This window comes from Akebia trifoliata, chromosome 14 (genome assembly GCF_017979445.1).
Source record: "Akebia trifoliata isolate Shusen 1 chromosome 14, ASM1797944v1, whole genome shotgun sequence".
NCBI lineage: Eukaryota > Viridiplantae > Streptophyta > Magnoliopsida > Ranunculales > Lardizabalaceae > Akebia > Akebia trifoliata.
Genome location: NC_141388.1, coordinates 3,983,717 through 4,005,496, shown reverse-complemented (window position 1 = coordinate 4,005,496; position 21,780 = coordinate 3,983,717). Strand labels below are relative to the sequence as shown.

At 34.0% G+C, this 21,780-nt stretch overlaps 2 protein-coding genes across 4 annotated transcripts; one reads left to right on the top strand and one right to left on the bottom strand.

Annotated features, from left to right (window-relative positions):
* The first annotated feature begins 2,667 nt into the window (after positions 1-2,667).
* Positions 2,668-11,841, top strand: DPA (Transcription factor DP). 3 transcript variants are annotated; one of them, XM_086423225.1, is made up of 10 exons: positions 2,668-3,357; positions 4,387-4,573; positions 4,698-4,762; positions 5,601-5,644; positions 5,951-6,013; positions 6,123-6,263; positions 6,414-6,482; positions 6,594-6,692; positions 9,267-9,337; positions 9,746-11,841. In XM_086423225.1, the coding sequence occupies exons 1-10, from the start codon at positions 3,225-3,227 to the stop codon at positions 9,930-9,932; spliced, it is 1,059 nt and encodes a 352-aa protein (XP_086279351.1). In that variant the 5' UTR covers positions 2,668-3,224; the 3' UTR covers positions 9,933-11,841. The 3 variants fall into 3 exon arrangements, with proteins under 3 accessions (XP_086279351.1, XP_086279352.1, XP_086279353.1); XM_086423226.1 differs by lacking the exon at positions 2,668-3,357 and adding an exon at positions 3,374-3,530; XM_086423227.1 differs by lacking the exon at positions 2,668-3,357 and having other exon boundaries at positions 4,436-4,573; positions 4,703-4,762.
* Positions 11,276-14,389, bottom strand: LOC147385614 (heat shock cognate 70 kDa protein 2-like). Its single transcript, XM_086423222.1, has 2 exons — positions 14,049-14,389; positions 11,276-13,192 (listed from the first exon to the last, which is right to left on the bottom strand). Exons 1-2 carry the CDS (start codon positions 14,260-14,262, stop codon positions 11,466-11,468), a joined length of 1,941 nt encoding a protein of 646 aa, XP_086279348.1. The 5' UTR covers positions 14,263-14,389; the 3' UTR covers positions 11,276-11,465.
* Positions 14,390-21,780: the final 7,391 nt, after the last annotated feature.

Genomic DNA, 21,780 nt, shown 5'->3' with positions numbered 1-21,780 from the left:
ATGCTTCATACGTGTGTCATTCATTTCATTTAAAAAATTTAGCCATATGCCACTGATGTTAATAGTGGTGGTGATGATGAAATTGGTGATGGTGGTGACAATGAGAGCATTGAAGTTTTTATTCCATTGATTTTTAAAAGAAGACCAAAGTCAAGGGAAAAATCATCAATTTGAAAAATTAAAGTGTAAACAAAAAATATAGAGGGTCATGTTATTTTTTTATTTTTTAAAGATAAAATGGATATTTGTCTTGTAAAAAGGTGGATTCCTCCCAAAAATTTTGAAGCATGGTCGCTTTAAAGTTGACTTGTGTTACATGTCACATCTTATAAGTTTACACTTTACAATATACAACAAGTTATAATACCATTTTTTTTCCACTGAGTTTTATAAAAATTCATAAAATTCGTAAAAAACACATTTTATTTTTTTTCAAATTTAAAATCCGTGAATTATTCAAAATAGTTTAATAATTCGTAAAATAATATTTTCATGAAAAAAAAATTGACAAATTAGTGAATTTTTCAAAAATTAAATGGGAGATTACTAACAAGGGAAGAGACGAGAAGAGGGAGAGAGGATGAGGGTCGAATAATGGATTTTGATTTTAAAAATCTATAATTATTTTTATTTTTTTGAAAACTCATGTGAAGAAAAAAAATCCCCTTATAAGACATCATAGATTAAAATAAAAAAAAAAACTCTCCAAACAATCAATCTCTTCTCTCACCCTAAAAAGGTCACATGTATCATTAGTAAAACACAAAGAACAGCTATTTTCATTTAAACAAATCATTTAGTTTGAGAAGGATGATGTGTGTCCTACAACTTATCTGATGCTTTGAAATTCTACTCCCAGTGGTAGAGAATCAATTCTCTATGTTAAAAAAAAAGTGGGTTTGCTTTTGGTGTATAATAGTGGCGGGATGAAGCATGCAATGTTTGTGTTATGATAAATGAGGTTTCGTATCGAATCAAATTCCGTCTTCTCAAGCTTTTTGAACTTCTATAGTGAATAAGCTATTTATAATAAAAGATCTAACAATCCAATAAATGGGATTTAATGTGTAACGCCCCTCCCCCAACCCCCACCCAAAAAAAATAAATGAATAAAAAGATTTGACCAAGAAATTAATGTGGAAATAATAGAATAAGTTTCAGTCTTTGAGTAAAATGTTTAAAATCAGTTGGATTAGTGATTTACCCATTTTGTAAATCTTATATTTGTTGTATTGGATAAAATGTATTAATGAACTATCCACCAAGGGTTAGTTGAGATGGTAAGAAGGGATTGAGTGTTCTCCTCAAGTCAAGTCGAGACTTCAAATCTCAAAATGTCCCTCCATGAAAAAAACCTGCATTTTTTTTTTATAATATGAAGCAGGATGAACAATAGGACAATTTCTTGGTTCAGTGTTTTAAAGGTCTAGAATTCATGGTTTCAAAATTCGTTCAAGATCGAGATATATTGCCTGAGTCATTTTGGCATCGCCCAACAACAAAACGGATAGACAAGTCGATGCATTAGACGAGATTTAAAATCCACGTTCATTTTTCTCATTGTTGAATGAGACGTCTCAAGTAATGTCTTAAAAATAGGAGTGGACCAGCCGGTTCGACTAGGTTGGATCATACCCGTTTGCTTCTACGGGTCAAGTCAACAAAAAAAATATACTTTTGAAAAAATCAATTGACCTGTTTGGTTCAACCAATTCAACCTATTCAACCAATGACCCGATTGGATTTGTAAAATGACCGATCCAACTTTTGAGTGATTTTTAACATACCTCTTTTCAATTTGGTGAATATTTGAGATACCTCGTGACTTTCAAAATTGATGACATGCCCTCTTGACCTTAGGTATTATTCTCTTACAAACTAATGGAAAATGAATAAATTTGGTAAGATTTCAATTGTTAGGTCCACACGTTTAGTAAGACAACATTTAAAATTCATGTCTACACCAAATTTAAAATAAATAAATAAAATTATTATTTTTGAGGTTCATTATTTGGAAATCAACATTCACTAAATTCTTAAATTTACATTTTAAATTCACATTCAAATTCAAATTTGTGGGGATTTTTTTATTTATTTTTTTGTGTGTAAATATTTTTAAAACCTTGTAATCTACATCATCTGACATTGACACTGGATCCTGTTTTTCAATAAAAGTCACCTGATTTTAAGACGAAATCGAAAATACTTATGGAATATTTCATACTTCGGTACCAATCAGTTAGACCACTTTGGATTGATCTGTTTAGTTATACAGTTCAATGACCGGTTTGATTTTTAAAACATTAGTCTTAAACATATTAGAAAACTCATCCGAGACGACTTAGGATCATGGTTTTTAAACTCATCTGAGATTGAGACGTATTGCCAGAGTTAACTCGATATCAAAGTTGAATGAGACCAATTCACAAAGTCATTTTTTGATCGAGATTTAGGATTCCCGTTCAATTTTTTTATGTCTCACAAGATGTCTCAAACGTATCGGAAAACTAGTCCGAGACAACTCGGTATCAGCCTGGACGAGATGAGATGCGAAACCGAGTTTTACAACCATGGTTGGGGTGTTTTTGAAAACATTAATTGAGGGTGAGAGTTAAACTTTCAGAAGTTCAACTCTCACAAGTTAAACAATCGAAAGTTAAAGGTGAAAGTTATTTTTAACTTTAATGTTTGGTTGCTTTACTAATGGTTGGAACTTCAAAATAGGAAGAAAGAGATGTCCCTGTTTCAAACCCAGAAAGAACAAAAACAAAGAAAGAAGAAATTAAAGGCTGGGGTATGTGGTGATCAAAGGCGGCCATGAGTTGGGAACTACATGATTCCCTGTTGTATAGAAGATCAAAAGCCACTTTCCAATCCTTCTTCATCTAAAAAGTTCATAATTCAGAACCTCTCAAAGTTTTTCCTTATAAAACCAGTTAAAATACCATGGAAATTCTCAAAGCTTCTTCACTCCTCTCTTTACACCTTTCAAAAATCCCATCCAGACCTCCAACAACCCAATCTCAAAAACCCATGTTCAATCTTTCCCTTTAATCAACAATCGATATTCTCCGATCTGTGATCTCGACAAAAGAGTGAGACAGAGCTGGGGAAGAAGAATAACGAGAGAGATGGGGTTGGGGAAGAGAGAGAGAGAGAGAGAGAGAGAGAGAGGACCTGCGCTTGAAGCTTCACACGATTGTTCTCAACTTTAACCCTCGAGGATGAAAGTTGAACTTCACAAAGGAAGTTGGCGAGTTATAAACTCGAGTGAGTTGGGCTTCCAAACTTGCGCGGGTTATCAAACGGACGAGACGTCAAAACGAGTTTTAAAACCGTACAAAGTCAGGATTCGAGGTTAGTTTCGTAATTTAACTCAGTTTCCTATCAGGTCCCAAATTTGTTTCCTTTTCTTGTACGTTGTTGGCGGGAAGAAAACATATTCTTTGCTGTATTTGAAATCTCTACGAGTTTCTGTTTCTCTTGAATGCTTCAAGACCAAATCTCTCTGTGCTTGCAAACTCAATCAGGTAGATCTTTTTTTTTTTTTAAGAAATAATGTTTTTTACTGCTATCTTCTTTAAAATTTCCGAACTAAATTAGGGTATTAGGGTTTGATAGAAGTAATTTGAAGGTAGTGAAAGTGTCACTCGGCGGATTTGGATCCTTCGAAACTCAACCCTAGTTGGGTAAAATCTGTATTTTCAATAGTAGTAATTCAACTATGTTATGCACCATGTTCTTGGCCAAATTGAGCGTAAAAACGCACAAAATTTAGACGAGCGAAGATGATGGAAAAAGTAAAAATTGATTGCTTCTAGTTTGTTCAAGAATCCGTTCAATATTTAACTTCTTTATTTTGTAATTTGTGTTTGGATTTGCATAAATTGGGATATAACCCTAAATTTGAATTCATACAACGTTAGATGTTTTGTTGTGAACTTTGCCAACTATCCTATCTAGCGTGTTTTCTATGAATCTGACCAAAATAATAAAAGCATATCGGTGTTAATGGTGTGGTAAGTTGTCCTTATCTCTTTGGGTTGTAAAACACCACAATGCTCCGCAACCAACATTCATGGGGGCCACTCTGTGCCGATTTTCACTTAGTACCCTTCTTTTAGGGTCCTCACGTAACCCTTCTCCTTGGACTTTGTGGTGACTTTCACTTTTGTATCCTTCTCGGGCCCTGAGGTAGCCCTTTCCCCAATGAACCCGAAATATGGTTAATATGAACCTAACCAATACGCCAAAAACACCTAGTTAATGGTGCGGACAGTGAAACCTTTATCAATGTGGGGTTATAAGTCGTAACATGTGTTTACTTATTTGGGTTTTCCATCCATTGAATTTATACAATTGATAATGACATTGTATGTTTTTTAGGGCAATTGATAATGACATTGGGAGACTTTCCTACTGGCTTTGGCCCAAAATATTCTAATGCAAGGAATGACCTTTCATCTTCAAGTGGAGATGATCCGGGAACAAACGAAACTTCTTGTGCGAATAGGACGAGTGGAGAGCATATGGATATCCCACGAGAGGATATGAGTAATCTTGTTGTTGATGGGTGAATGTTAAACTACTTCTATGTCATGGTTTTACTATTTTATTGATTTTGTGGTTGGACTATGAGTGCTTTGGTAGTATATCTCTACTTTCACAAGCTGATATTATGTTTTATGTGTGAATAGTGCAGCAAAGAAGAAAAGAGTTTCTCGAATTATAGGAGGGGGACTTCGACAGTTCAGTATTATGGGTTAGAGATTCTTTCGCATACATATGTTTCATATAGGTTTTACATTTCCATCATATTGTTATCCATGTTTTTCTCTGAGCTGTTTTCATTAGTCAATCTTCGATATTTGGATGTTTGCTGCATAAACATGGTATATTTGTGAGTTTGGATTATTTAAGGCAGGACTTGTTATGTATGATGTCTTGTATTCCTGTTTGGACTTGGACTTCAAGAGGTAGTACCAAAGGGGACCTTTTCCGAAGCGGAGAGGGTTTGGTATGTATGTATTCTTTTGGGGAAAGTCGTTTAGGGTTTCTATTTTTGGGAGAGAGAAACACTTTTTTTCTCTGCTCTCGTTTTTGCTAAAGATCTCTAGGACTGTTAAACTTGAAGGACTATAGTGATTTGGATTTTGATCTAATTTGTGGACTTAGGCACAGCGCCGAACCGTGTAAATCCTTGTGTTTTGTGTGTGATTTTCTGTTTCTTTGCCACTTCGTTTTTTCACAGGACTGAGTTTCTACCATCAACTTTTTATGGTCAATAGATGGGCCTAATGGTTGGGCAACTGTTGGCCCTCATTTCTCTCTCTCTCTCCTCATTTTTCCCTGAAAATAGCTGTGTCATTATTTTCCTGACCCAGCTGGAAAGAGCTCTATCCAAACATGGCCATAGTGTTACAACAGATACCAGACTTTTATTGCTTAAATAGATATGATATTTTAATGAAACTTCAGAATTTTGAAATTCTAATGTTTGTTTATATGTGGCAAACCGCTTCAAATAAATAATTTCAATGGTATTCTTGATAAGATCTGTTCTTGAAGAGTATCTCATTTCATATTGATTGTCTTTTCAGTCTGTAAGAAGGTTGAGAGCAAAGGAATAACCATGTACAGTGAGGTGATTTCTGATTTTCCTTTCCAAAAACATTATTTATTCTTTAGGGTTGTCCTCTGTAAACTTCCCAAGGATTGATTCGTGGAATCTATATGGGCAACTAGTTGCAAAATCTTCATGAAATCCTATTTTACCATTTTTACAGAGAAATTTTACTGAAATTTCAGAGGGAAATCTACATTTGAATTTTAGAAACATGAGAAATAGTCATGTACTGTTGCATGCTTATATTATCTTCAATTTTTTTGTCCTTGATGTGTTTTCAACTTTAATATCATTTGATTGAACTGAGTAGGTCATTTGGTCCAGGTTGCAGATGAAATCATTGCAGAATTTGCAGCAATGCACAATGATAAAGTTCCTTTGGATGAGGTTTGATCCAACCCAAAAATTTTAATCATGTTTTTAGTATATAAATAATTATGGTTCCAGACAAGTTACAAGAATGTTCAGTAAGAAAGTCTTTATCTCAAATCGGCAGTTGGATGAGAAGAACATACGGCGACGGGTGTATGATGCACTAAATGTTCTCATTGCACTAAATATTATCACTAGAGACAGAAAGGAAATCTGTTGGAAGGGTCCTCCTAGTACAAGCACAAAGGATATGGAAGATCTAAAGGTATATAGCCAAGCTCATTATATGGTCATTTTTATCGTTTAAAAAAAAATAGATAATTTTATTTGAATGGAACATTTCCTTTAACAGTTAATGGAACTAGAATCATTATGCTTAATTAGTGGTAATAATTTCATAATTATCCTTCTTCAGGCTGTGCACGCTGAACTGATGCGAAGGGTTGGAATGAAAGCAGCCTACTTGCAAGAGTTAGAAGAACAAGTATTCTCATTTGCTTTATTTTGTATCTTCTTATTATTTATTTAGTGGGTGATGTGGAGTTACTTAATTGGTGTCATTGTCATGTTTGATTATTATTATTTTCATAAAAAGATTGCAGGTCACCAGAATCTCGTGCTGCGCAATCAGCAACTACATGAGTCGGGAAATGTCCCTTCACAAGGGTTTTCTTTGCCATTTATCTTGGTTCAAGTATGTTTTTGTTTTCATCTGTTTTATGTATTTTATATTTATTTAGAAGTATGGTTTAATTGAATAGAGTAACTATGTGCCCATGCTAGGACATTTGTACTTTATTATTATAAATTTTGATTTTTCTTGTAATTTGTGCTTAAGATATCCATTGTTCATGCATATGAAGTTATACGGAATTTATGTTATTTTCACGTGATGAACTAAGGTCCATAGGCAACAAACAACACATAACTTGGGTTGTGTACAGGGGACATCTTTGTCCAATTCTTTTCCAACTTGAAATGGTCTTTTACCTAAGAATGAGATTGGGCACTCCATTTATATGGCTATCACATGCAAAGTTTCTATTAAATAGGAGGGCTTATTTGTACATTGTAGTAGCAGTTGATTTCAAACTTGCTTGTGGATGGTGTATTCTTTCATGTATTGCTTGCCCCAAGACTTGAGAATTTTGATTCTTACCCTATAAGTGTCAATCACTTTGATTTACCAATCAATGATGCTGCACTTAGGGGTGTCAATGGATAGTCGAAAATTTGAATCTGATTCAAATTCGAAAAATCGGATATCATCCGAAAATTTCGGTATCGGATTTGAATTCGGATAGTTTTATATATTCAAATCCTTATCAGATACGGATTTGGATATTAACATTTTGAATCCAATAATATGCGATTTGAAATAATATATAATATATATTATTTGATTTGATTAATTTTTTATATAAATAATATAATCTATATTATTTTTTATTTATTTATTTATTATATAAATAATATAATATATAATAAGTTTTTTTTTAATAATGAAAAATAAGTTGGATAAGGAAAAATTATGTTTTTCTTTTATATACAAATTATTCGAATTCTAATCGGATATCATCCGATATCCGATGGGATAATCGGATTCGAATTCCGATAGAGTTTTAGAACATCCGTTGGATTTGAATTCGAATTTGGATATTAGATAAAAACTTCGGATTTGGATTTGGATATTGCTGTATCCATTGACAGCCCTAGCCGCACCAGTGTGGTTATTTCATGTGTCCTTTGAGTTTTTGATATTGTACTTGAGTGAGACCAAAAATCCAACATCCAGTGCTTTATAAAACAGAGCATTTCCAGTTCACTATTTCCCTGTTTCAGTGGTGTCCAATAGAATTAACAGAAATTTATTATGAAGTATTTGATGGAAGCTGAAGGGGGTTAGACAGACATTAACATATTTTAATTTTGAGGGTTCTCAAGGCATATTGTGCGGTGGAGGGATTTAATTGAACGATTACATGGAATTGGATTCTGGGTAATACTCTAATATCTTGGATTCAGTTGCAAACATTTCATCAGTCTTATCTACAATTTAATAAAACTTTAGTTAAAATTAACAGGATTAATTATTAGATAAATAAATAGTGTTTCTCTCTATTTAAAAAGAGAAGGAAACAAATTACAAGTCTATGGCCCATGAGGTTGGAAACCGAAAAAAATCCTACCCCCTTGGAACTTCCCAGTCTATTCCAATTGGACTTGAGCCAAGAGAGAGTATCCATAGTTCTTTTCAGACTTTGGGAAATGGAAGGTTCCAGAGGCCTGGTAGTTATTTCTTTGGAGGTTGAACCAGATCTGATCTTGTGCTTGATTCGATATGTATGAGAGATAAACCATGTTTTCTTTTGTTTATTTTTTTAATCAGCCATAGATCAATACATGAATATCAGAAAAAAATAGGTGTAAATCTCCATTTTTTTTTTGTTTTGGAAATTAAACTATCAGAACATGATTCATATTGCTGAACTCAAATAGTTGGTTTAAGGAATATTTTGATTGATTGATGATGATGTCGGTGATGACATGTTTTATGCTTGTGAAATATGTTTTTTTTTTTTTTTTTGCACTTCTGTTTTATGTGTACTCTTTCTTTTCTTTGTAAAGCATACCACTATCTTATTTAGGAAAAAATATGTTATCCGAGTGTCTAAAACACTGTCTAAAGCAGAATTATGACAAGAAACCTGCAAGCATAATACTTCATTTGGTTCAGACTAGTTTTTTCTGTAATAAGTTACCTGCAAGCCTAAGTTGTAGACTTGCAATAAGGTGTAAGGTGTAAAGTGGTACATTGAATAATGATCTGGTGTACCACTATAAACCTTATTACAATGCATCATAGTTCAATATTCTATGAATAATTGTGGGCCAATTAATGATGATTACAAACTAAAACTGATTCTAGTTAATGAAAACAACTACTATAACTACTTGGGCCTGATTTCCATGATGTTTGTAAAATTCTTAAGTCAGTGGGTACTCTTATGAAGAAATACCACTCTGATATCCAACTCTCATTGTGTTGACTCCAAGGCATTAATGCATGTGGTTCATGCATGACCTCAATGGTTGCAACTGAGAAAAATGCCCAAATTTTTTTATACCATCTTAACCATACTGTTCACTTGTATTCTATGAATTTGTATTTATATAGTTTGTAGCTTTGTGCTAATGTGTGTGGTGAATCTCTTGGGTTTCATGGGTGGTGACATTCTTTTTTCCTTATTTTTTTTTCGCAATATAGACACACCCACAAGCTACAGTTGAGATTGAGATATCGGAAGACATGCAGTTGGTGCATTTTGACTTCAACAGGTACTGTTACTTTCCTGCCGATCATCTTGTAGAATTTGTTAAGGAAAAAAGAAGTGCACGGTAGTTTATTTCTGAAAATACTGGAGCTTTTCCTAAAATGTCTGAGAATGCTCCTTAATATTAAAAATATATTTTATACTATTAGTTTTCACACAGGAAGCCATTTCTATTACGAATACAATGTAAGGGAAATTGAAACCATTGGTAACATAGATGAAAGATGGACACTTCTGCATCATTTTAAGTTAGTGTACGAGTAATAAGAGAAACATTTTGAACTTTGGACAAGAAAGATGGGATTTGGGTTGGCCTCAGTATTTTTGAAGTCAAGATTATGTTCATTTTCCTGAAAATTGGGAGCATTTTAGAAGTTACTTAGTTCTGAAACCATTACATTCTTATTGGCAGCTCACCCTTTACTTTGCACGACGATGGTTACATTCTCAAGTTAATGCGGTACTACCAAATTCCAGAGAGAAGATGTGCTTCCCAGAGTTCTGCGGTTCACTCATCTTTAGGCTCTGATGGTGTGGGCAAGTCCCAAGGAACCACATCCTTTTACTGGAATTCTGAAATTATAGACACACAGAAATGAGCGTAGTTCTATGATGGAGTATAGATGTATATGTCAATGTCAATAATATATCGAGATATTTATAGAGTTATATTATTTATCATTTTCTCTAAAGGAAAGGTGTGAGGGTTATTGAGATACGGGAATTCTGAAAAATTTTAGGTTCCCTAATAGTTTTACAGGGGAAGATATTTTTTTTAAAGAGAGAAGCAAAGACTTCTAACAGCATTAACTTTAGAACATTGGAGATTCTAAATGGTTAAATTGTGATTTTGTGGAATCATCCAAAACAAGAATCTCATTAGGTTATTTGTGATAGGTGTATGATAATCAGCTTTCTTGAAATATGGTGTAGGAGATTTTTCACCTTATCTTCTGCAATCAACTCACTCATTTCCTGTGTTTCTGGGCGTTAGTGTCGTATGTTAATACCAGTTCAAAGTGCTCCGATGCCTTTAAATTGAGTAAAATTTCTACCCTCCTCCGTATAGGCTTAGTACTTCTTCTTTAAGGAGGTTTCTTTCTTTGTTTCTTATAATGTTCTTGACATCAGATGACGTGATTGATATGATGTTTTACCGCTGTAGTTCTGTTCAATCAAAAACCCCTTTTTAAGGCTCCATCTCCACCTACTTTTTGATCATGTTACAAAGGTAAACCACTTTTTTTCTTTTTCTTTTTATTTATTTATTTATCGTGGGTATTCCCCCACTTCGGATGAGACTAATATGTTGTCACACCACTTGGGACCATATTCACTCCCTTTTGCTTAGACCAGACCAAATCTAAGGTCATACAAAATTTCTAAAAGGAATTTACTCATCATATTAATTAATTAATTAATTTTTTTAAAAAATAAAATTATAATTAAATTTTCTTAATTTTTTATGAATTTTATCTTTTTTTTTTTTTTTTTTCTTTTAATCAAATCATATTAATCATATATTGATAATCATTTTAAGATGAGAAGAACAAGATATTTAAATATCTAATCTTTCTTATCCTTCAATTGAAGCTCTTTACTTTAGGTTGTTTAGATATATCATTTTCCCTTATCTTTAAACATGTGAGTCATTAAAAATTAAAAAACAAATTTAAAAATGATAACGACTCTTACATCCATGTAGATGAATTCAACCTTTCCTAAATATTTCCAAACCCAAGTATCTGCAAGCAAAAAGTGAGACTAATCCACACCCCCTTGAAAAATCCTACGTGCAACAGACTGAATCAAGTCTAACGGTTAACCAAACTTAGAGGATGGCCCCAATAAGGTAGACTACTTGTGCTGAACCAATTGACAATGTAATCCCTTCAGACAAATGCCACAGAAAATTAAGATGTAATAGCAGGCAAGCACAAAATGGACCACAAATTATTTCTATTACTCATTAGTATCAAACTTCATCAGACAATCTATGGCCAAAAGCCATAGTGAGAGACACCCCCCACCACCACAAACCAACCCAAACCCCCATCCATCCTTCCATACTCACAAAACTATGTAATGAGATGTAAAACCAAAAAACTAGACCATACTAAACTACAAGCACCTTAGTCCACCTCCTCAATCTTGGGACCAGTTCCACTCCCAGTAGCTGAAGGACCATCTTCATCCATGCCACCACCCATGTCGGCACCCTGATACATCCTGGCAATGATGGGGTTGCAGATGCTCTCTAATTCCTTCATCTTGTCCTCGAACTCATCCGCCTCTGCTAGCTGGTTACTCTCCAACCATTGCATTGCCTCATCAATCGCATCCTCTACCTTCTTCTTGTCGGCTGCACCAAGTTTCTCCCCAAACTTCTCATCCTTCACTGTGTTCCTCATGTTGTAGGCATAATTCTCGAGGGCATTCTTTGCCTCCACCTTCTTCTTATGTTCCTCATCCTCCGCCTTGTACTTCTCCGCCTCTTGCACCATCTTCTCAATATCATCCTTAGACAACCTTCCCTTGTCATTGGTGATGGTGATCTTGTTCTTCTGTCCTGTCGTCTTGTCCTCTGCAGATACATTCAAGATGCCATTGGCATCAATGTCGAAGCAGACATTGATCTGAGGAACACCACGGGGAGCCGGAGGGATACCAGAGAGCTCAAATTTTCCCAACAAGTTATTGTCCTTGGTCCTCGTTCTCTCACCCTCGAACACCTGGATCAACACACCAGGCTGGTTGTCCGAATAGGTAGAGAAGATTTGCTCCTTCTTTGTGGGAATTGTGGTGTTCCTTGGAATTAACACTGTCATGACACCTCCAGCGGTCTCTAAACCAAGAGAGAGAGGAGTGACATCCAAGAGCAAGAGGTCTTGCACCTTCTCATTCCCCTCGCCACTCAAGATGGCAGCTTGTACCGCAGCACCATAAGCAACAGCCTCATCAGGGTTGATACTCTTACAAAGCTCCTTCCCATTGAAGAAGTCTTGCAACAATTGCTGAACCTTAGGAATCCTAGTGGACCCACCAACAAGAACAACATCATGGACACTGCTCTTGTCTATCTTGGCATCTCTCAGACACTTCTCCACAGGTTCCATACACTTTCTGAAGAGATCCATGTTAAGTTCTTCAAATCTTGCACGAGTGATTGTCGTGTAGAAGTCAATTCCCTCATACAAAGAATCAATTTCAATGGTAGTTTGGGCAGTTGAAGAGAGAGTCCTCTTCGCCCTCTCACATGAAGTCCTCAATCTCCTCAGAGCCCTTGGGTTCCCACTAATGTCCTTCTTGTGCTTCCTTTTGAATTCTTGAACAAAGTGATTCACCAGCCTATTGTCAAAGTCTTCGCCACCAAGATGGGTGTCTCCAGCAGTGGACTTCACCTCAAAGATACCCTCTTCAATTGTGAGGAGTGAGACATCAAATGTACCACCACCAAGATCAAAGATGAGTACATTCTTCTCACCGACACTTGTTGATTTCTTATCAAGCCCATAAGCAATGGCAGCAGCTGTGGGCTCGTTGATTATACGCATGACATTGAGGCCAGCAATGACACCAGCATCCTTCGTAGCCTGACGTTGAGAGTCATTGAAGTACGCGGGGACAGTGACCACAGCATTCTTTATAGAGGAACCAAGGTAGGCCTCTGCAATCTCGCGCATCTTTACAAGGACCATCGAAGAAATTTCCTCGGCGGAAAATTGTTTCTCCTCACCCTTGTAGGTGACCACTATCATGGGTTTGTCAGCTGGGCCAGGAATTACTTTGAAGGGCCACAACTTCATGTCATTTTGGACAGATGGATCGCTAAATCTCCTCCCAATTAAACGCTTTGCATCTGGAGAAAGAACATTACAGAATTTTCAGAACAAATGTTCAAGTCGTAGAATGATTAAATTTAAATCGAGATCAAGAGCAGCCTTTTCAAGAAAGCATAGAAGAAAATTCTTGTTTAAAAACAAATTAAAACATTCTCAATATACAAATATGATTTATCACACAAAATTAAAAGGCTGATTTATCAAAACATGCGCTCAAAATTGTGAAATTCCCTTTACAGCTTACAATTCATTTTAATTCCCAAAAAAGAAAAAAAATAAATAAATAAAAAATAAAAAAGAAAAAAGAAAAAAATAAAAAAGAAAAAAAGGGATAAATATAACATTCTAGGGAAATTGGATCTTAAAGCAACATCAAATAAATCCAAAATTTGCATGAATTTAATTTTTTACGAAATCAGAAAATATACCCAAACCCATTACGGTTGGACCTGGCCAACTTAAGCACAAAAGGGGCACAAGGCTGGTCTACAGTAAAGCCCACCTCTTCAAAATTGGGCTTGGGCTAAACCAAACCCAGCCTGAATACGCTCATGAACAATCCTATAAATAATTAAATACACCGTGTATCTAAACTCTAAAAAACAATCAGAAAAATATAAATAAATTAAAAGATTAATGGACAATATGAAACCCAAAATTCCAACAAAAGCTCGAATCCAAATAAACTTCATAGATCCAACACATAGCATCAGATTATCACGAACTTCTAATTTAAGAAAATTCAGTGAGAGACATACAGCAGCAACAAGCTTTCTAAAAAACTATTTCCTTCTCAATACACTTAAAAACATCATCAAAATCATAAATAGTCACTAAACATTCGAATAAAGAAATTCAAATCTGAAAACTTACCAAAGACGGTGTTGATCGGGTTCATTGCGACCTGATTCTTGGCCGCATCTCCAATCAAACGTTCAGTATCTGTAAAAGCTACGTAAGAAGGCGTAGTTCTGTTTCCTTGATCATTTGCTATGATCTCAACACGGTCGTGTTGCCAAACTCCAACACACGAATATGTCGTCCCAAGATCGATTCCAATCGCTGGACCTTCACCTTTTCCCGCCATTCTTCTCAGTTCAATCGATCAAAACTTGGCAGATTTTAAGAATAAGAGCTTAATAAGAGAGCAAAAACGAAAGAAAAAAAACGATTTTTAGAGAAAAAACTTGATAGGACACAGTAACTTGAGTGATGGGGCTTTTGGGTCTCTTGTTTATATATAGTGTTGGAGACATGTTTCCAGAGAGTTCTAATCGATTATCGTGGATTCTCAGCCGTTGGATCAATAAGACTCACGCGCCACTATTGTAGTTTCAAGAAATATCCAGAAACATCTGGTATTAAAAAGGGCAGATTCCATGCGCGAATGAATTTTTTTTATTTATAATTTTGACGCGGTCATATTTTTCTCACTGACGGTCTCATCATGATACGCCACGTGTATATCTGTTTTTGGGACGCGTGCACATGATTGGCCTCCCTTAGGTCTCAACTTCCTCATCATCTAAAATCACCAATCAAAACGAAAAATTCGAATTGGGCAGCCCACTTTAAAAATTTGATCCAGTTTGGATCCGGAACTCCGATAAGGTTCATATCAAACTCTTATCCGATAACCTTTTTCTCAATAGTAGGATCTCTCTCTTTTTTTGGGTGGGGGGATAGCCTGGTATCTTGTAAACAGCTGATCGGGCCTATATCTAAACTTGTCTAGTCCATAGACTATGATTTGTCCAAGGACTAGTCCCGAGACACATGTAACGTCTAGACATCACACGCACCAGATAAGTGAGGGTGCACCCTCAAGAGTGACCCTTGAGGAATTAATACTCATACTAAGCATTAAACTCACGACCTACAGGCATTAACCGCTTATGAATCCAGAATTGCCATTGAAGAACAATTGAATTTGCTTCAAATCAGTTAACCATGATTGATCCAGAATCAATCCAATAAGATACTAGATTTGGAATCTTATTGAAATCTAAATTCTCAATCTAAACCCAAAGTTATTGGATCAAATCTTAGGCTTGATCCGATCCATTAACAACCTAGTTGATATGGGGCCTTTGTACATATTTGAGATAGTCATGTTTTGGATGGATGCAAGGGAGGATTTACATTGGGGGTTGTGGGGACACTTGTCCCCTACAAGAATTTTCAAAGTCTATCAATATATATTAGTTATTGCGATTAATAACAGTGACGGATAAGAAAATTTGTTGTTATTGCCTCATATTATTTTTTTCTATATTAGTTGCCCTCACAAAAAAAATTTCCTCTATTGATTGCCTCCACAATTTTTTTCCTTTTTTTTTTTTTTGGGTTCTTGGTTGCTCCCATGAGAGCAAAATCCCGGCTCTACCCCTGGAAAGATGACACTCCCCCTTTACCGTAGTCTTATTTTATAGGCTAATGAAAATTGACCTAAGTAACTAAAAAACCTTTGAATTTTTTCTTCTCAAAATCATTCATCTTCAACCTCTTGGATGAGATGATGGCATTGAGATCATTTTAATTAGTATATACTAGAAAATGGAATGTGATATTACCACCACCGAAAAAACAAAATGTTTAAAACGCTTTGACTTCTCTATCACATTCAGAAAAACAAAAAAAAAATCAAAATTTTTTAAATCTCTTCTGTAGCTGCATATGTATGCTATTTTGATGAAAGAGAACCTCCAACTTCTATCATAATTGGAAACAAATTAATGAATGAGTGGTGTTGGATTAGTTAAGTTGGTGAGACGTGTAGAGTTTTGTTCCGACATCCTAGGTTCAAATCCCCTTGAACTCACATTCAGCTTGTTAACCACTAATCTTTTACCTATTAAAAGAAAAAGGGTACGAAATGTGTGATCTAACATATAATGGGACATCTATTCCATCAAGTCCACAAGCCCATTGAGACCAAGATAATCTGATTATTTTAAGGATTTTGTTTTATCTTTTCTGAAGTTCCAAGAATTTCTATCCTTGATCAAGCATATAGTGCAGTAAAGGGCATTGGTGGTTAATAAGATGGATGAGAGGTTTTAGATTTAAGAACAATAATGGGTTTTGTGACTCTTAACTATTGTTTCCTTTGCAACTTAAATGACGAATCAGTGTGACCACATTTTTCTTCATTGTAAGGTCTCTCCTCTATTGCGTGGTCTCATTTCTTTAGTCTTTCCAAAACTTCTTGGGTGATTCCTAGTTTTAGAGTTATATTTAAGCAAAAATTACTTGGTTAATTCGCTATAATCTAGAATTTAAGTAGAAAATTGAGTTTCTTAAGAAGAGAGGATATGATCAGAGGGAGACCCATTAATTGACTATGGGCCTTGGTGGACTACTATGCTGGGCTTTGAAAGAAGATGAAAGTGGGTTCACAAGAGTAGTAGAAAATCTAGATTTTGTATGAAACATGTGTCTGATCTCGATGATTAGGTGGTCCAGAAAAGAATAGATTTCGGTCTCAGTTTTTTGCACACAGTTACTGTGTCATTGTTTCTTCCACTAAATTTCACATCTTTTATAGCCTATTATGGTCAAGTTGATTACCACTTTTGTAACCTCATTAATAGCCCACCATAAACCTTGGAACCACTCCCTATTTGTCTGATTTAGTTCATCATATATGACGAATTCAGTACCCTCAGACCCTTGATCGAATCCCGCAAAAGCCCAAAACCTTTGTTAAATTTGGAAATTACAAAACAAGACATGGTATAAGTCAAAATTATCGTGCAATACGCATTTTTAAAATATTTAGAAGATAGGGGATTTCCATTATTTCATAATGGAATTTTTTTACCCGACAGGGTACCTGTTGTATATGCATTTATTTAAGAATAATGCTCAAGTGACCTCAAGATTGGACCTCACATCGCACACCTGACTTGAAAGTGTATGGGAACTATAGATGCTTTACCTCAAGATACGAGTGAAAAAGCATATATAATTCCTATCCACTTACATCAGGGTGTGCGATATGAGATCCAATCATGAGGTCACTCCAGCACGACTCTTTATACCCTTTTTGACAACTTCAAATACAATGCCCATGGAAAGAGTATAAGAGTAGTTTTAAGTAAATGCGAGTACAATAGGTATCCTGTTTGGTAAAAAGGTTCATTTATCTTGCAGAGAATATTTCCTATATGCTAAATATTTTGAAAACGTATATGGCATGATGAGTTTAGCTTCTTGCTCGTCATGTTTGATAAAACAGCCATTGTTAAATCCCATTCCAAACTAACACCATACGGTAACCATGGTGAAGAAGAAAGAGTTGATGGCATTAGTACAATCTGTCGACAAGTTGGTTTATTCTACGACTGCTACTATAGAGGTGATGGAGCCGATTAACCATCAATTTCGAAATATTAAGGCTCTATTGAGTGCCTTGATGAAAGGCATCATGGGACAGCAAAAGATACACACATTCTACCTCTAAAATGAAAGTTGGAGGTTTACTATTCGTCTTTTGATTTTTGCAGATACATTACTAGATGTTAAGGAGAATACGGTAATAACTTGAGAGGGTTGTATTGTATATTTACTTTATTCTTATCTTGGTTGTCATGTATAATTAATTTCATTAATTGGTTTGTTATGTTAACTTTGTTGCGGTAAGATAAGTTTTCTAATTTTTGATGGACCTTCCCAGAGTCCAATAAGGGATGAGAGATAGTGATGTGAGAAGAAACAGACGTTCTCTCTCGGGAATCGAATATCATTTTCACCAAATAGAACGAGGAGAACTCATTGCGTTGCGTAGACAACATGTATTCTCTTCCCAAATATCACCAAACTTATATTGGTTCATTGGATGCTAATGTTATTGGACACTTAGAATTTTTCATTTATGATAATTGTCATAGGACCTCTTTGGCTGATTCTGAAAGTGAAAATCACGACACAACAATAGGCGATGGCCAGCTATTTGAGCCTACAAGGCAATAATTGTGGTTTCATGCACTCTAAACAAAGTCAAATCGAATTTCTAAGAGGATGTAAGATCATGTTTAGGCATAGTAAATTAATGAAAAATACAATTGGTAGGTAAAATAATAAGAATACCATTACTTACATCATGTTAACACATAATCAAAATTTTAAGAGTATCGAAGAAAAACATAACTAACTATTGAATGATTAAATAAAACATTTAATGACAATTATCATTTTAAGGAACTCAATTACGGTTTGTGCTCTATACAATCACCCATTGATAGAGCACTTTTAACGCAAATAAGGTAAATCAAGAAGAAAATATTGAAAAGTAGTTTTCACACTTTTTTAGTTAGCCCAAGTTCATGAACCCTATTATATATATATATATATATATAGATATAATCCAAAAGCAACTGCCTTATCCAGAGCCTTACCTTTTAAGACAACATGATTGACACTAGGTCGGATGATACAAACCCTAAGCTGGTCTTCCCTCATAATTCCTAGCGACCCCACTTATCTGAGTATCGCTTTCAAATCAGTGATAATCTTAGATTCTTAATGTAATCTTGTTTGATGCATCATCCTCCTATAGGAAATAAGTATGTGGCGTGCCAACAGACACATGAAAGATTTATCAAACGGTGTGGCGTGCCATGTGGAGGGAATCTAATACTCTAAAAATAATTAAGTGTATAAATATAATATTATACGTATAAATGTATGTTTGATAAACCATAGTCTATAACATATAAATATAAATTTTATTTATATTATTTTCTGCACTTATAATATATTTTTTTCTTTTTAGAGGGTAAAAATATAATTTCACCTCTTAATAATTTAATCTCTTTGAAAATATCATTATGAAAAAAAAAAAAAAATTTATCCTTTTACATGAGTTTGATGAACTCTTGAATTTGTAAAATAATAATTTAATCAAAAAATAAGAATTTCTTTCTATTATGGACGTAATCGTTATTTTTATTTGAGTAATTTATATTTTTGAGTATCCGAATGTCAAAATTTCACATCGATCAAAATATGAAAGATGCTTAGAATGTAATTTTATAAAATATATCAGATTTTCTAAATATTAAGAGATGAAATATTTTCAGACTATTTTGCCCTTCACATTTTTTTTTAATGATTTCTTTGTTATTTTTTTTATATGATTTGTTTTATAATAATTTTATATTTTATCATGATATATAATCCAAAATGTGACATGTGTTTTAATCTTATTAGTTAATTACATTAAATTCTAAGATGCTTCCATTGTGGCTTAAAAATCAATAATCAATGGTTATGACGAAGTAGAGAGTATTTTAACTTAAATGAGTACAAAGTATAGGATTAAGACCACATAAGTTTGTTGGGAATCTAGGCTACTATTGGGAGATCAGAAAAATAAATTTTTGAAAATTTAAAAATCCTAAAAGTCTTCCCAAATTTGTGCTTACCTCACCCTATTTAAGAGAAATTAGAGAAACACCATCGAAGAAGTCCTTATAATTCTATCTGCTAAAGTCGTTTGTTATCGAACAAAACACGAAAGTTCTTCATCTAATCAATGTCTAAAACATACTTCATTTTTAGACAAAAATATAAAGTAAGTGCATATCTATACTTTTTCTTGATTTTTTTTTAAAATTATGATAGTGTTATCTTATTTTTTTTTTAAATTTTTTGTGCATCTTTTCTTGATGTAAGAAAAATTATGGGTTCCCTCTTATACATCATTTATGATAGAAAAATTCGTTAATGATAAATGGATCATGATAGTAATGAGGTTTGAAAAATGATATTTTTGCATTGGCATAACAGATTGGTGAAAATCTTGATTAAGCAAAAATGAGCCAGAGTGTCATGGGGTGAAAGATCCCAAACGGCTTGTGGAAAACCCATGTTATGTGGGTGTATGACTTAGTACATGTATTCCTCGTGTTATGTGGGTGAGACCTTTTCATGAATTATCATTTCATGACATATTTTTTTTTATTAATTGGATAATAAAAGATTTAGAATATTCTTCATTTACTCGATTTGATTATTATCTTGATTAAATCATGGATGAGTATGATAATACTTATTGAGATTTTTCTCATGTTATTTATTCAATTTTTATCGGATGCTCATTCCGAAGAGGTGCCTTAGTTAGATTTTGAGAAATTTTCATTTTTACGTTCCCTTTATTTCAGTTTTATTTTATATCGAAATAAATGGTGAAAATATTGATAAACACATTGTGGTTTATTTTTTTAGTTTTTATTTTATTTTATTTGTGAACTTTATGGGATGAGTTATCAAAGAAGAATGTTATGTTGGTCTTATTAATTTCTTTAAATAATATATTGAGATTACGTTTATTTGCTATTTATTTTTGAATTTGGGGTAGATTAGATATACATTAAATTTCATTCAATAAATGATTAATTTTAGAATATTCCACCATTGTGGTTTGATAGAGGTCGAAAATATCTTTCTAAAATCGGAAAAATCATCGAAATTGGATGAATATGTTTTTTAAAAAATAAATCATTGGAATCTAAATTTATGCTGTCTTTGCAAATGGGTTATGTTTCAACCCATTTTTCTCTTAGAAATATTATTTTTCTAGAGATGATCAAAACACAAAAACTTTTAGGTTTATGTGTTAATTTTCCAACCCCACCGATCATTCACGAAAATACTGAGCGTGTAGTCCACAACGACTATTTATTTAAAAAGGGTCTGTTATGTCCATAATAAAACAAGACACATTTACTAATTTTTTTATAAAATTCTCTCATATTTTCTTCTATAAATCGATTATAGTCACTTAAAGTAGGGCTTCTTGCTTCATTAGCATAAGTTAAGAGTTTTTCATTCACTAATATAGAATGTAATTTGATGTTCTCTTAAAATAAATAAATTGATACTTTTTACAAAAAGGTATTATGGCACGTACAATTGGACTTGGTAAACCTAGGGTTGCAACCTTGGCGGGTTGGAGGGCAAACCCATGTTCAACACAGATAGCAAAACCCTCAACCCGAGTTTAACTCAACCCAACCATTGGGCCTAAGTTTACTAACCCAAGCTCAACTTGAACTCAATCTTCTAAAATCGGGTTGAGTTTAGGTTAGACCAAGTTAAGTAATTTTGGGAGGTTTGGTCGGGTTGGACTTATTGAATAATCCTAAATTTATTTTAATTAGCAAATAAATTTTATATTTAAAAAAAAGATAACTAATAAATAAAATTACAAAAAACCTTCAAATCCACCATTGAGAGAATACTTAGATAAATCATACTAAATCAAAGTTCACATTAATATTAACTAATTGTTCACAAGTCTAAATAATAAGTTGGAATAAAAAAATTAAGTAAAAAACCTATAATTAATATAAAAATATTTATGTATTAGTATATAGCATCGGATTCAAGTTGAGTCGGGTTATTCACATCTTTAACCCGAGCTCAACTCAAATTGACATTAGGTTGAAATATTCTAACCCAGGCTCAACTCATCTTCTACATAGCTCGGCCAGGTTCACCCATCAATCGGGTTGAATTCGGCACAATCCGCCTAGGTTGCTGCCCTAGATAAACCCATGATACTTATAAATTCTGGTTAGACCTATAGCCATGACAAAAA

Bases quoted from the DNA above. Each gene is read 5' to 3' on its own strand.
- DPA (XM_086423225.1), top strand. From the start codon at position 3,225: ATGAAAGTTGAACTTCACAAAGGAAGTTGGCGAGTTATAAACTCGAGT. The intron at 6,693-9,266 runs GTATGTTTTTGT...TTCGCAATATAG, and splicing joins TGCCATTTATCTTGGTTCAA to ACACACCCACAAGCTACAGT. The intron at 9,338-9,745 runs GTACTGTTACTT...TCTTATTGGCAG, and splicing joins GTGCATTTTGACTTCAACAG to CTCACCCTTTACTTTGCACG.
- LOC147385614 (XM_086423222.1), bottom strand. From the start codon at position 14,262: ATGGCGGGAAAAGGTGAAGGTCCAGCGATTGGAATCGATCTTGGGACG. The intron at 13,193-14,048 runs GTAAGTTTTCAG...TTCTTTCTCCAG, and splicing joins CCCGATCAACACCGTCTTTG to ATGCAAAGCGTTTAATTGGG.